This window comes from Notolabrus celidotus, chromosome 5, assembly GCF_009762535.1.
Source record: "Notolabrus celidotus isolate fNotCel1 chromosome 5, fNotCel1.pri, whole genome shotgun sequence".
Taxonomy (NCBI): domain Eukaryota; kingdom Metazoa; phylum Chordata; class Actinopteri; order Labriformes; family Labridae; genus Notolabrus; species Notolabrus celidotus.
In genome coordinates, this window is record NC_048276.1 from 19,982,166 (window position 1) to 19,996,621 (window position 14,456).

The 14,456-nt window shown below is 41.2% G+C and overlaps 1 protein-coding gene across 1 annotated transcript in view; it reads right to left on the reverse strand.

Moving 5' to 3' along the window:
- The window catches only part of srrm3 (serine/arginine repetitive matrix 3), a 126,340-nt gene that overhangs the window by 39,189 nt on the left and 72,695 nt on the right, over positions 1–14,456 (reverse strand). The window contains 1 exon segment of the mRNA XM_034683021.1: positions 2,227–2,328. Within this exon segment, the coding sequence (XP_034538912.1) occupies positions 2,227–2,328 (102 nt within the window).

Sequence of the window (14,456 nt, forward strand, 5' to 3'; positions counted from 1 at the left end):
GGGAAAGCTTCTTCCCCAAAGCTGTCACCATACTCAACTCAAACCTGCACTGACATAACCCGGACTGATGACATTTTCCCCCGTACAATAACTACCTCCACTCTCTTTGCAATATCCGTTATTCATTTTATTTATTTATTTATCTATCTATCTATTTATTTTTTTATTTTTTTATTTTTATACTTATTCTTATTTTTATTTTTATTTTTATTTTTTATTATTTATTTTTTATTTTTTATTGATTCAACCACCCTTCACTGATATCTTGTCTTGCCCTTTTTGTCTTGTCTTTGTTTTCTTTGGCAACAATATCTACCTCTTCTGTTGTTATATTATATTGTGTTTGCACTTTAAAGGAGCTGCTCTCCCAAATTTCATTTATGTACAATGAAAATTAAGGCTTTCAAATCAATCAAATTCAATTCAATTCAATTCAATTCAATTCAATGTATTTATTCTAAAATTGGTGCAAACATTACTCCTGTTCTGGTTGACATGGATTGTTTACTCCTATTGTACAGACTTGTTTTTTTTTTTTTTTTTGTATTATTAGGGCTGTGGTAAAGAGGGGAAACAGATGAGAAGAGATTTTAAAATTTTAGACTTGGGTTAGCCTTTACGTCATTTTGAAGGGAAGATCAGAAAAGCAGCCTGCAGCTCTTTGCAAACAAACAAAAAAAAGAGCAACATGGAGCATTTTGTGAAGTTATACTCTCATGTAGGTTTCATAAATAACTGAATACACAGTCATTTAACACATCAGCACCATGTTGTCATCAGACCAGGATTCTGAATAGATTCTGCAACAAACAAACTGAGTTTATTCTGTAGACAGGCAGAATAACAGGCAGTCTGAGCACTATCTGCAACCGCTCTTTGTCCTCGGCTGTTGAGTTTGACTTCACAAGATGATCAACGTCCCTTATTCTAATGCAGGTAGCTGACTGTCCCTCTGACATCCCCATATATTCTACTTTACATGTAGAATTACTGCAGCCTGTAAATACAACTTATTCCTCATATAATGCCAATGTTATTCACAGAAAACAATTATGTTATTCTCTTCAGATTACAACTTTACTTGTATTAATTTACAGCTGTAAACCCATTAGTTTATAACTTAATTATTGTCAATGTACAGCTTTTATCTTGTACAACTTTACTCTTATAAAATTATGACATCATTCCAACATATTATGACTTCTTGAAATCTCAGTTTTTCATCCTTAATAAAGCCCCAATCCTCCATCGTATGCATTTTATTTAGCTTAAGACTTCTTTATTTAAAGGTAGTATTTACATTTTTTTCAACCTATTTTGTATTTGGTGTATTTCATCCATTCTTTTATTTTCAGCCGTTTAGCTCTGTTGTTGAATCATGTGCCCCATACACAGAGGCCCGGGTTTGATTCATAGGCTTCAGGCCACATGTCACCTCTGACTCTCTCTTACTCGTTTGCTTCTCTAACCACTGTCCTACAATCTTGATAAAGGCATAAAATCCCAAGAATGAAATAAAGAAAGTTTCATATAAAAGTCAAGTGGACTTATTTGAAGTTCTTGACAACCTTTTCCCTCTGATCTAAAATGCTGAAACAACCTGATGGCTTAAAAGGCAGGGAAGAAATGTCTTCAAGAACTTAAACTAAGTCAAGCTGCCTTTTGAATTAAATTCTGTATAAGGTAGTTTCCCATCTGCCTCAAAGGTAAAGCACTTCTGGATATCTTCTGATGTTTTTAAAAACGACACACAGACAGTATAAAGTTTCTTGACTTAAACCTAAACTTGGTATTCTCACACTTGTTCTATTTTCTTGTATAACTTGTACTTACAGTGTGTCTGTACTGTGTTGCTTCTTTTGCTTCAATAAAAGATCTGAGTGAACTTTCAAACACTGCCACACAGATACACTAATATAGATATTTTTGTAAAATAAAGATCTGATACAGAAAGGGGATTTTCTGTCACACATCCAAAGCATGAAACATAGAAATGGACATCCCTGTGGCAAGCCTGGTGAAGTGGGGACCATTTATTGATGAGTCCTTTTTACAGCAGCCTGGGGTTTGATTCCAGGCCCTTTGCTGCATGTTATCCCCTTTCTCTCTTCTCTGCCACTTTTGATCTCATTGGTCTTACTGACTCTATCCATTTAAGGCAAAAAAAACAAAAACAAAATGATGTTGAAGTAAAATTTAAAAGAAGTCTGATGTAGGGAAACTCACCCTGGTTGTGTGTGTGAGCCCTCTCTGGTGATCACGCCCTCTTTGTCCATCAACATCTGTCTGAAGGTGCTCACTTTCTGTCGAATCTCTTCTTCTGTGTACCTGAGAAAGAACACAGAGACAGAACATTTAATAGAGTCAAAAAACACACACGCAATACCATCCATAATCTGCAGTTTGGGATGCAGCAAGGGCAACCTGTCATCTGTCATCACTGCCAGCTGCTTGTGACGGAGCCATGTCACCCCCTGACTATCGCACAGAGTCTGAACAAATGGAACAAAAGACCATCTTCTGACAGCGCCCTAACCAAATATGTCGCTCAGCCCAATGATGATGAGTCACTGCCAACCCTCTCCTGACCCTGGCGGGTTTCTTGTTCATGCCCGGGCTGCGTGTCATGTTTTATTCTGTGAGCAGAGCGCGGTAGCTCACTGAGGAGAGAGCAACTGAGGGGCAGCATGAGGAGCTTTCAGCAAGCTGACACGCAGAATATTGCAGACTGCTGCAGTGGCACATTAAAACAAATATAACTGTCTTTGTTGCATTAATATTCATATTCATAGTCTCTTGGAGAGGGAAAACAGGCTCTCTTTTTTCCATTTCTGCTTTCTTGTTGCTGAAGGTGCGACAAAATGATCAGTTTGACTTTAAATTTGCAGCAGGAGATAATAAATGAATCAAACTTTGTGCTACATTCTTTCAGGTTGTAAATAACACAAAGAACCTCTGAGCTTGTGTCTGCTGCATCTCTGCAAGACAGTAATAACTCCACCAGCCTGTCTGGACATATAACGTCTGTCCGGCTCTATTCTGCACATTCTCACAGGTTAGTTAACTTGACAGGACAGGGATGGAGCTGATCTCCTGCTGTATTCACAGGATCTCCACACTCTGTCTGGGCTGTGGTAATGGGATGTAATGAGCTACAGAGGCAGACGAACATGAAGAAAGAGAGGAGAGGAGAGGACAGAGGAGGAAGGAGGGGAGGGGACAGAATTAATAAAGCTGTGAAAATGTGGCCAGGAGCCAGACATCGCAGAGTTAGACTCAGTGGAAGCGTCAGCCATTAATAATGTACTGTGGTGTTTATATCGAGTTCAACAACAAGAGCGTGGGTGAGCGGTGCCTGAGATATGTTTGGATATGGACTCACTAATTATCCACAGTTAAAAATGCTCCACATTCACAGTGAATTTGTAATACATAGAAGTAGAAAGCCTAAGAACACATCATCTTGAGGAGTCTCAGCACACTGATAAGTGATATTTGGTACGAGTTAACATCTAATGTGAGCTCCACTTACAATGATGTAACTACAGAGGAACTCAGTAAATGCTGAAGCCATAGACTGTATAAAAGATGGATGTGTCAGCACAGCCCCCCAAAAGAGAAGCCAAAATATTTACAGCTCCTTCTACTGACTGGCTGCAGTACAGGCCATACAGTCTGTTAACAGAAGGAACTTGGGTCAAACTATAAAACCAAAATACACATCATTAAATTCTTCTCAAACATCCTATGTGTCATTTTTGTTAGCTTTTAGCATACTAATTTAGTACAAAGGGTTCATTATTTGGAGGAGTTTAGTGTAAATGAGTTATTTGGTGCTATAATAATAATAATAATAATAATAATAATAATAATAATAATAATAATAATAATAATAATAATAATAATAATAATAATAATAATTCAGATGGGGTGGGGTTAGAGGTCATGTGTCTTAGGCTTTTTTGAACAGGTAGGTCTTGAGGTGGTTTTTGAATGATTGAAGTGAGTCAGAGTTGCAGATGTGTGGAGGGAGAGAGTTCCAGAGACTCGGGACAGCGATGGCAAAGGCTCTGTCCTCCAAGGTGCGGTGCTTGGACTTGGTGATAGAGGACAGGAGATTGGCATCTGATGATCTGAGGCGGCGAGATGGGGAGTGACAAGGAGGTAGGTCAGGTATGAGGGGGCGAGGTTATTGAGGGTTTTGTAGGTGATGAGCAGGATCTTGAAGTGGATTCAGTGCTGAATGGGGAGCCAGTGGAGGTGCTGAAGGATGGGTGTGATGTGGGCTCTGGAGCGGGAGTGGGTGAGTAATCGGGCAGCTGAATTCTGGACATATTGGAGTTTTTTGAGGTCAGTGGAGGGGAGGCCTTAAAGAATGCTGTTGCAATAGTCAAGTTGGGAGGTTATGAAGGCGTGGGTGAGGGTTTCTGCAGCAGAGGAGGAGAGAAGATCTGAGCCGTGCAATGTTTCGGAGGTGAAAAAATGATATTTTGGTGACGTTTCTGATGTGAGGTTTGAAAGAAAGGGTGGGGTTGAGGATGATGCCAAGGTTACGGACTACTGGGGAGGGTGTGACTGTGTGGTTGTAGATGCTTAGTGAGAAGTTGTGGGTGGAGGGGAGGAGGGATTTGGGGCCAATGAGAATTATTTCAGATAGCTATAATAGCTGGGTATAACACAATGATCGACAGCTTTGTTGACAAGTGCAGCTCCTGCGGTGCATTGCACACCAGATTAGCAGAGTAGAGGAGGAATGGTGAGGGTAAAGTAAGGAACACTAACACTGTGGTTAGTGGGCTTTCTTTAACCATGAGTATCGGCTTAAAACCAACACAAGAATCTTTTCTGCTGTGAACTAAACACATCTGAGGGATCTTTGCCATTTTATCAACGAGGAGTTTTTAAGGGACAGACTGAAATGAATAGTGGTGTCTCTTAAAGACCTGTATAAGCAAATGAGACCACCAGCAGCCAGACTGGCTATTTCTGTAATGAAAAAAACCCCAATACCAAACCACATTCTGCAGGTATTACACATAGACTGTATAAAATATGGACATAGTTTCTGTGACGTCACCCATCTGTTTCTGAAGCGCTTTTTTGAGGCCAATCGGCGGCAGCAGCCATATTGCTGCTGTCTAGCAAGTGTGACGTAAAGAGGCGGGCTTTGAGCCTCCTAGCCAACAGCTACAGTGTTCCAGCCTGTCAATCACTTCAGCTGTGCCTCTCATATGAAGACTTGTAATCTCAATATCTTTGAAAGTACCATGTTAGAAAAAAATGCATCCCCCCTACAGTGTGTGTCGATCAAGAAATGAGCTATCCACACTACACTTGTCTTTTGTACCAGGCTGTAAACATGTTTATTTCTGCTGTAAAGATTGGCTTTTTCCCATTCATGTGTATGTGACTTCTGGTACTTCCGGAGCCAGCCTCAAGCGGATCCTTGATGAACTGCAGTTTTTAGCACTTCTGCATTGGACTCATATTTTTAGACTGGAGGTTGCCGCTTGGTATTACATCAGTATGGCTCTGTAGTAGAAGAGTCCAGGTGCTAAACTGGCCTCAGCAGCCCTGACTTGTCACAAGTTGAACAAAATTGGCGCATCCTGGAAGAAAAAATATAAATTGAGACCTTGACCTTGAATCATATATCAGGCAAGAGTGAGACATTTCACTTTAAAAATGCCAGAAACTGGTCTCCTTTGCTCCCAGATGCTAACATAATGTTGTTAAAAGAAGAGGTGATGCAACACAGAGGTAAACATGCCCCCTTCCCAACTTTTTAGAAATGTGTTGCTGGCATCAAATGAGAATATATTTTTCATAGAACAACAACATTTTATTTTCAACATTTGCTCTTTGCCATGCCTTCAATTAAATATAGGCTTTGAATGATTTGCATCTGTTCTTATCTACATTTTACACAGCGTCACAACCTTTGGGACCTGGGGTTGTACGTCAAATTTAAGTGTTTGTTTTTTCCCACAGTCAGAATGCTCTCTCAGGTATCCAAAAACATTAAAAAGAAGAAAACTAAAGAGATGGTCCTTTTTGTCAAGGCATGATAATGTATTCTTTTGACCACAAACAGCTGCATCATTGCTCTTGGAGCACCAGACACTATTAACAAAAACTGTAATTTTACGTCAAAGTACAAGGGAGTTCGGCTCCATTGTTACCTGAACCAGACTGTTGTTGTTGTTGTTGTTGTTGTTGTTATTATTTCTTTTCTTTTTGATTGTTTGGAGACTTTGGTGTTCCAAAAGGTCAACTCACATTCACAGGAACAATAATAGCGACTAGCTAACAGGTTGAGGCAGCTGTACACAGTGAGTCCCTGATCTGCAAGGTAGCATTGCTGTTTTTGTGTATGGTGTCTGGTGGCTTGGAGGAAAACAATGAAGGTGAGATGTTAACAGTTGCAAAGGGATCAGATCTCAAGCTAAATATACATTTCTGGATAAACTTTTAAATAGCTATCTGAGCCTGTCAGCAGGACAAAGAGAAAAACTCTCCTTAAGGATGTACCTGTGGGTACAGCCATTACAGCTCACAGCTGCTGGCTGAAGTGATCTACCAAAGTAATACTCAAACTTCAGTGGATAACATCTGACATTTGAGTTCTACTTGCACTAAGTGAAGTACAGGGGAGCTGTCCATTACTCAGTGCTGAAACAGACTCCTGACTTAGATTCTCTCTGTCTTTTTCTGGCTCACATGGAAGGACAAATTCTCTAAACTGGATTTCAAATTACCAGTGGCTCATTTCGGCGTGGAAATGGCATTTATCCTTGGAGTGTTTGCTTCTCCCAGATTAAATATAGCTGCTGATACCATGCATTCAGAGCTGGGTGCTGTCAGCGCTTTAAGGGGTGCAGAGAATGAGATTAGGAGGAGTGAGATGGAGAGCTGAAAAAAGCTGGAAGATGGCCCAACAGAGAAGGAGGAGAAGAAGCCAGCCGGTGTGACAGCACCATCAGGTCCTGCTGTATGGCAATCTCTCAGCCCAGCAGCTGTCAACTCAGCACAATGGAAGGACACCACAGACACACACTTTAAATTCATGGCTTTCCACGCACAGCGCTGGAACCGTCACCGTACGTCAGCTCCCTTCCAACAACTCCACAGCGCTCTCTGCCAGCTCTCAGCTGTCTGTAGTGGATCGAAGAAGAAGGGTCAGCGGATACTTTAAAAGAAGGAGCTCTAGCCAATCAGACGCCGAGGCTGCAGGGCTTTCTCCTTCACATTGTGCTGATGATGAAGAGGATGTTAGTGCCCGCAGCTATCTCTGTTGACACCCCAGCTAAAGTGTGAAAAGAAGGGTCAGGGCTTGTGAAGCTAAAGCCGCTGTTGACACATAACCTCCAGAGTTTCCTCTTTCTCCTTGCTCTCTCTGCCATCACAATGAATGGCTCACTTCAGAGTCTCTCCACAGCCTCGCAGCAGGAGGAAAAGTAACACTTGGTTCTTTTTTGATCGTTCAGACTTCCTAAACAAAGTCAGAGTGTGTTTGCCCAGCAGTGGTTCTGCTTAGACACAGAGCCTGGGGTTTTAGAAGGATGGATTGTGAGAATCACTCACAGCACCTGAAAAGCCTGAGAGAAGCCAGTGAATGGTGGGCACATTCACCTGCAGAGATCTATGGACAAAAAGAGCTATAACAGAGAAATCACTGAATAGAATTTGGGACTAGAAATGAAAAAATACCAGAAATTGTGAGCTGCACTTTAAAATAGTTTTTGATCAATGTTGTTTAGATTTCAGTGATTCAGCCTTTGTTAATTTTCAAACTAAAACAGTCATGACCCAGACTGCCAGGAGGTGGATACGCTGCAACACAGAAAAATCCAAGAAACTATTTCTTAAGGCTCCTGTGAGGAACTTTCAGTTTGTTGTCTCTGTGGTACACCTCTTTTTTCTTTAACAGTGTTGTCCTGTACATGAGTAAGTCACAGTTTCGATTTTAACAGTCGACATCTGACTTATAGAAAAACTTTGCCTTGAAAAATTGAAACAAAAGCTTGGCTTATCATCATACGATCTTGTCAGTGATGAACACAGTGAATGTAGAAATGCATATGCAAAAGTCCAGTACAATATATCATGGGACATTTCATGCAGTCAAAAGCAACCTCATCAAACGAGTGTTTTACAGAATTGTCTGAAAAATTAAAATCAGGGTCAAGTGATTGGTAAGAACCTGTCCTGACCTGTCCCTTCAAACTGTGTATGCAAATACAGTTGTCAATCAGGCACAACAAATCTTAAAGGACTCTTCTCATGTTCTTTATTCAGAATATGAATTATTGCCCTCTGGAAGACGGTTCAGAGCGAGCAGATATAAAAGTAATCGCTTCAAGCTCTCCTTCTTCCCTACTTAACAAACAATCTGCACTAACATCATGCTCTTATATGAGTATGAGGGTTCACTTACTCTGCACTAATGTTAATATGATATTGCTTTTTACAACCACATTGGTATCTTATTGTTATTTATTGTATTATTGGTATCTGTTGTGTCATTGGTATGCCTCAGTGACATGGTTTCTTATCTTGACAGTGGGCATGTTATTGTATGTTGGTATGATGAATGAATGTATTGTTTGTGAGCAGCACTGCACTTATGTCCATGACAAATTTCCCCACGACAATAAAGTTTATCTTATCTTAATTCATAATGTAAACCTTAATATGTTTAATAGTGCACTTGGTTGGAAGGGTCCTTATTAACAGCATACATTCTCTGAGAATCACTTTCATATTGAAAATGAATTGTAGTAGTAACTGAATTTCCATAGACAAATTGATATCTAATTGAACTAGGACCTTGTAAATCAATATCAAATTGATGCAGGCAATCAGTGGTGACACCCAGCCTGAGTCCAGAAGAAACTTAACAGAAAATTTGATCAGACTTTCATTTTGTATTGACTTAAGCTGTACATCAAATCATTTTGCTGATTCTATCCCATGCATGTGCCTCATTTTCTCAAACAATAAAAAAAATTGAACCGTCCTGCTTTCATCTTTTACTAAGCTTTGTTCTTTATCTTTTTATGCCTCTATTTAGAGACAGGACAGTGGATACAGCAGTAAACTGTAAGAGACTGCGAGTTAGAGTTGAACTATTGCCATCAGCTGCTAGGACTATAGCCTTCGTACATGAGGCATGTGATATAAACCTCTGAGCTTAACTGGCATCTGATCTGCCATCTTCTGACTGTTAAATCAACCACTAAAACTCCAGCTGTTAAAATACAGACAAAGCTTTTTTATGTTCTTCCTTTGTAATTAACTTTGTTTGAATCTGACGCAGTGGCAGTAGAGTAGGCAATAAGTACAGTAAGTATAAAGAAATAGTCTGGCTGGAGGTCTGGTTTGCCTTGTGTACAGGCATAAAAGTTTGATTGAATTTGTTTATATGCAGTTTTAAACTCTACACAGCAAATTAAAGGAATGTCTAAAGTGCAACGTGACACTGGTGTATTGTTTCACTTCATGGAAACTTACCAGTGAGCTCTGAAAACATGGCCACATGTTGGATGTTTGTCAGAAGCTTTTGGACGAGCGCAGTGCAACGACACACCTCTACTCTGCATGTTTAATTAGCACTTCCTGCAGCTGTAAAGTTAGCTGCTGTCTGCATAACAGACCATCTGCTATGCCCTGACACAGTGCAGACTGCAACGGTCACTCTCCACCACACTGAATATGAATTGAAATTAATGCTAAACTGAGCATGACACTTTTGTGTATTTTTATGTTTGTGTGCGTGAATGAGGTAGGACTGAGCCAGCCAAGTGGAGCCAAATGAAGGCCATTTAGCCCAGGCCCATTGTCCACAGCAAGCAGTGTCTCTGTGATTTGGGCGGAGAAAGAGAGAGTCAGAGAGAGGGAGAGAGAGAGAAAGAGAAAGAGAGGAAGGGGACATCGATCAACGCAAGGGGACTCCCTGCCGCCCAAACCATGAAAAATCACCACGATTAAAGAACCTGATTGGAGTAATTAGACAGCTCCGAGCACCCACAGATCCCCCCTATTAACTCACCATGTGGGAAAATGAATAGTTGTGGCCCAGAGACCCTCCTCATGCTGATAGCCATTGATTTGATGAGGACATGCCTATATGTGGGGCATATATGTATGTGTGTAATTGTTTGTGTGTCTGTGTGTCCGGGATGTTTCAGCGTTTGATTTCTGGAGAGCTCTTTTTTCCCACAAGTCGTCCCTGGGCGCTGCTGTACACCTCTGAAACTCTGCAGCAATCAATCTCTCTGCAAAGAGTACAGACGCACAGCGATGCCAATGCAGTTAGGAAGATTGAACGACAGTGGGAACACGGGAAGAACACCCCCACATTTCTATTTCAGTGGCTGAATTAAAACGACCTCGAGTGCTGGAGTGAAATACTTTAACTCTCAAGTGGAGGATTTTCAATTGATGTTTTCTATAGTTATAGCTTTTCTGGTTAGATAACAGATACCAGACTGACCACGCAGAAAAAGAGAACACCTTTCTTTTACTTTATAAAGCAGACCTTCCATCTCCCCCACAGCGTAAGCAGATCAATGACCGGAGCTCAGTCCTCTATCTCCACTCCGCCTGATTCACCCTCTCTCTGAACAGCATCTCAAGCTTTTTGTCCACCATGAACCCTCTGTATTGGCTTGTGAGCCCTCCAGTGACAGTGTATTAACTGGGTCATTGTCCCTGAGATGCTTCCCCTCCAATTTCCAGTCTTATAGGACGCGGGCTTATCGTCTTATGACGCAGGCTCTGGCTCGCAGGAAAACCTCCATCAGAGCAGAGATAGTTATTTGCTCTGGCCTCGGAGGCTCTTTTAATGAGATCCAGACCACTCACGTCTCTTATAATCCAAATAGTGTCTCTGCAGATGTTATTAAACTAAGGCCACAGCAACAGAGGCCAAAAAGCAGCAATTGAGCTCCACAGTTACCTCTTTTCCCTCTGTCTAAACCTTGACTGTTCTGTCTTGGAGTTAATTTGCTTGGATGTCAAAACACAGTTTCAGATTTGCATCTGTTGTGCCAGCCTCTCAAGTTCACTTTAAAGCCAACGCATATAAATTCTTCAATACAGGAGCATGAACATCTTATTTTTCTGCTCGGTGGAGCAGAGTAAAAAATATCTTCTGCCTCTTATTTAAAAAAAGCTCTCAACATCGAGCGGTAGACACAGCTTCATGCATGCATAAGAAAGGCCTCACACAGACTTTGATTTGGTTGGACAGTATCGTTCTGTTGCTAAGCTTAAATGTGTGTGTGTGTGTGTGTGTGTGTGTGTGTGTGTGTGTGTGTGTGTGTGTGTGTGTGTGTGTGTGTGTGTGTGTGTGTGTGTCTGCAGATGCATATGTGGGGTTCATGTGTTTACGGGCAGTGTGATCTGCACGTAGCCTGCAGAGCAGTGTGAGGGAGGTCCTGTGAAGAGAGCTCATTAAAGAGCTGGAAAAAGACCCAGACACCACAGGAGTTCAAATAATGCACAATCTCTACTTTTCAATCAGAGCCCCCTGAAACCTGCAAGTGAATTATGTTATTAGGGACGCAGCTAAACCTGCTTTGAGGTGGCCTTTCAGCTTTTGGGGGAATGTTGATTAGGGTTGAGAAACATGCATGTTCCTCCTGCTATGCTAATGAAGAAACATGTGTTTTGTATGTTGTGAGTTAAAATGTTACATGTGCTTGAATCTACTCTCTGCATGCTAGTTCTGGTGTGTAAGAAACACAAAAGCATGTGTGTTTGAAGGGCTTATCAGCCTTGTTTAAGCAGAAATCCTTTCAAGCACATTCAAGGAGTGTTTTTTACTGGTTATAAAACAGACTAAAATAATGCTGATGCTCTTGTATGACCCTCAAAAGAAAACAAAACCATCAGCATATAGGCTGATTATTTCTATTGGGTAATGGCTCAAGCCTCTGGCAGAGGGTCAGTGTCACAGTACACAGCAGAAACAGCCTTTATTTATTTATACATTGTTCATGGCATGGCAGAGATCCTTAATGAGTGATTTATTTGACTATTAAAAGAACGCAGGGAGAGCATTTGCAGTCGGATCTGCCAGAGGCCAAAGTTCTGATTTTGTAGGTCTCTTTCAGAAAAAAAATGGTCTGAATCGTCTTCCTGTGTGATAGCCTCCATCGCGTTCAGCAAAGTCCACAACTTGCAGTCTCTGTACAGCTGTGCAGCACTTTCTTGTACCATCTGTTTTCACCATGCACGGCTCACTATTCAGCTAGCTATGGGCAGTGGCAGTTCTAGACCAATTTTACTGGGGGGGATGTTGACTTTACCTTTGTAATGACTTAGATCTAGGTAACGCTACGCAGACATAATTTAGCATTGTTTTATTAGTTATTTAAAATGCATAGTATTTTCTCAGCTAACAGTGCATATTCAATCTGTTAATTACTACATGGATAGAGCTGTCACAATAACAGAATTTCAGAAAAAAATCTTACAATAATAACTTCTGCTCTGATATCACTTCATCAGAGATTTATCTCTTGCACACCCAAAATCAGTGCTTGTACAGAAGAAGTCATTGAAAGTCTCAAAATGAGCATTCATCATCTAGTTGTGTGTGTTTCTGCAGAGTCGGTGCTCTCTGTCTGCCTATTTTAATTTCCATACTTATTTCGTACTAATCATTGTGCAGTGTTGTAAAGGTCCCTGTCAGCAGTCTGCAGGCCAGGAATAACAAAAGTCATACATGGACCAGGTGACATTGCGGTCTGTCTCCTCTGCTCTCTTTCTGTCTGTCTGAAACAGACATGAATGTAACATGTGCAACTTATGAGACACTAAAGACTGAACAAAAAAGTAATATTTGCTGACCTGTGTTTGGGAAGAGATAGCAGTGTAATGGGGGAGGGGGGGGGGGGTGTCCAGGTTCAGTTTTAAAGGGGTACTGGCCCCTGTTGGCCCCTCCCCAGAACCGCCACAGGCTACGGGTAAAGCAGTTACGCCCAGCCTACGGCTGTGTTGATATTTGTGAGGTAATGTCCAAGACCAGTTGACGCCACCCACCTCTGCTGGTCACTTGACTTTTAAATAGTCCTAATATAAACAATCACTGCTCAAGGTTTGATTTTGAAAATAGTGCCTAAACTCTGGTTCTCGTCCCCATATAACCCAGCATGCTTTGTGTGGCAAAGCAGCCGCTCCCAATACATGATGAATGGGGGAACATTTTCAATCGTGTAGGGTCACGAACAGTGGGTGATGGTGGCAGTTTTAACAGCACATCTCCGTGACGAAGCTTCTGCTCATGCCATCTTCAGGGTTAAATACTGTCACACAATGAAATACCTCTCTTTGAATTTTGTACCAGTATACTTTTCACGCTGTGTTTAGGATGCAGCACACATTTTGGAGGAAAATAACAGCTCTTAAAATTCCAAGCCAGACAAAGGTTTTAAGGCAGTTTTGTGACTGACATCATTTTAATTCGCTCATTGTTAAGGCTTTATCAATGACCTTGCAACCATGTCTTAATAATGATCTGATCACAGCCTTGTTATGAAATAAGTGTAGAATGGTTGCTTGACTGATGTCTTATGATGTATTTTGTCTCTGCCAGAGATTTCTCTTCATTAAATTCTGTTTTGAGATGTTTTCTTTTTCTCTCATGGTGTCATCCTTGAGATTGATGTGAGGTTTAATAACATCAGACAGAAACTACTTTGGGTTTCTTTCTTAAAAGCTTTAAGTCTTTAATGATGGCAGGCATGTTTCTATGCTTTGTTCATATGTGGGTAAAAAAAAACTCAGGCAAAAAGAATAAAAGTGAAATATACTGTAACTCTGGAAACCAGTACATTTTTGATGTTGTTGATGGTGCTTCAGGTATGTGTCATCTCCTCAAAGAGCCTCTCTTAAACAGCAAGCTTCAAAGGACCAATAAATGTAACCTTCATCACATATATACATTAAAGGCTAAAGCTCCCTGTAGAGCCCCATCCAACGGAGGGTCCTGCCAGGCTTTGGACAGCTAAATGAACAGACTGCTTTAATTGCAAAGTATGTCTAATTGGCTCCCAGAGTGAGGCCATCACTCATGGCAGTATATCTATCTGCTCTTAACTCTGGTGAGGAGCAGGGCTGGATGGAGGGGGTTGCTTTTAAAAGAGGAGAGGGGAGGGTTGGTCATGCTGTCACGGTTAGAGACAGGCATGCGTCCAACCTGCCCCCCAGCCTAATCCTTCACCCAGGCTTTATTCAGGACGGGGGGCTCCGGGATGACGTAGATGCTGAGTCTACTGGCTTAAACCCACAACAAATGAAAACAGACTCCAGCCACCATTTTAATTGTGTCTAATACCTGGCAGAGCTCCCTCTCTCTGCTCATGTGTTTTATCCCTCTGCTCTATCCCTTAATCCTGCACACATACACACTCTCTCTCTATCATTTAAAGAGGAACATTAGAAATTGG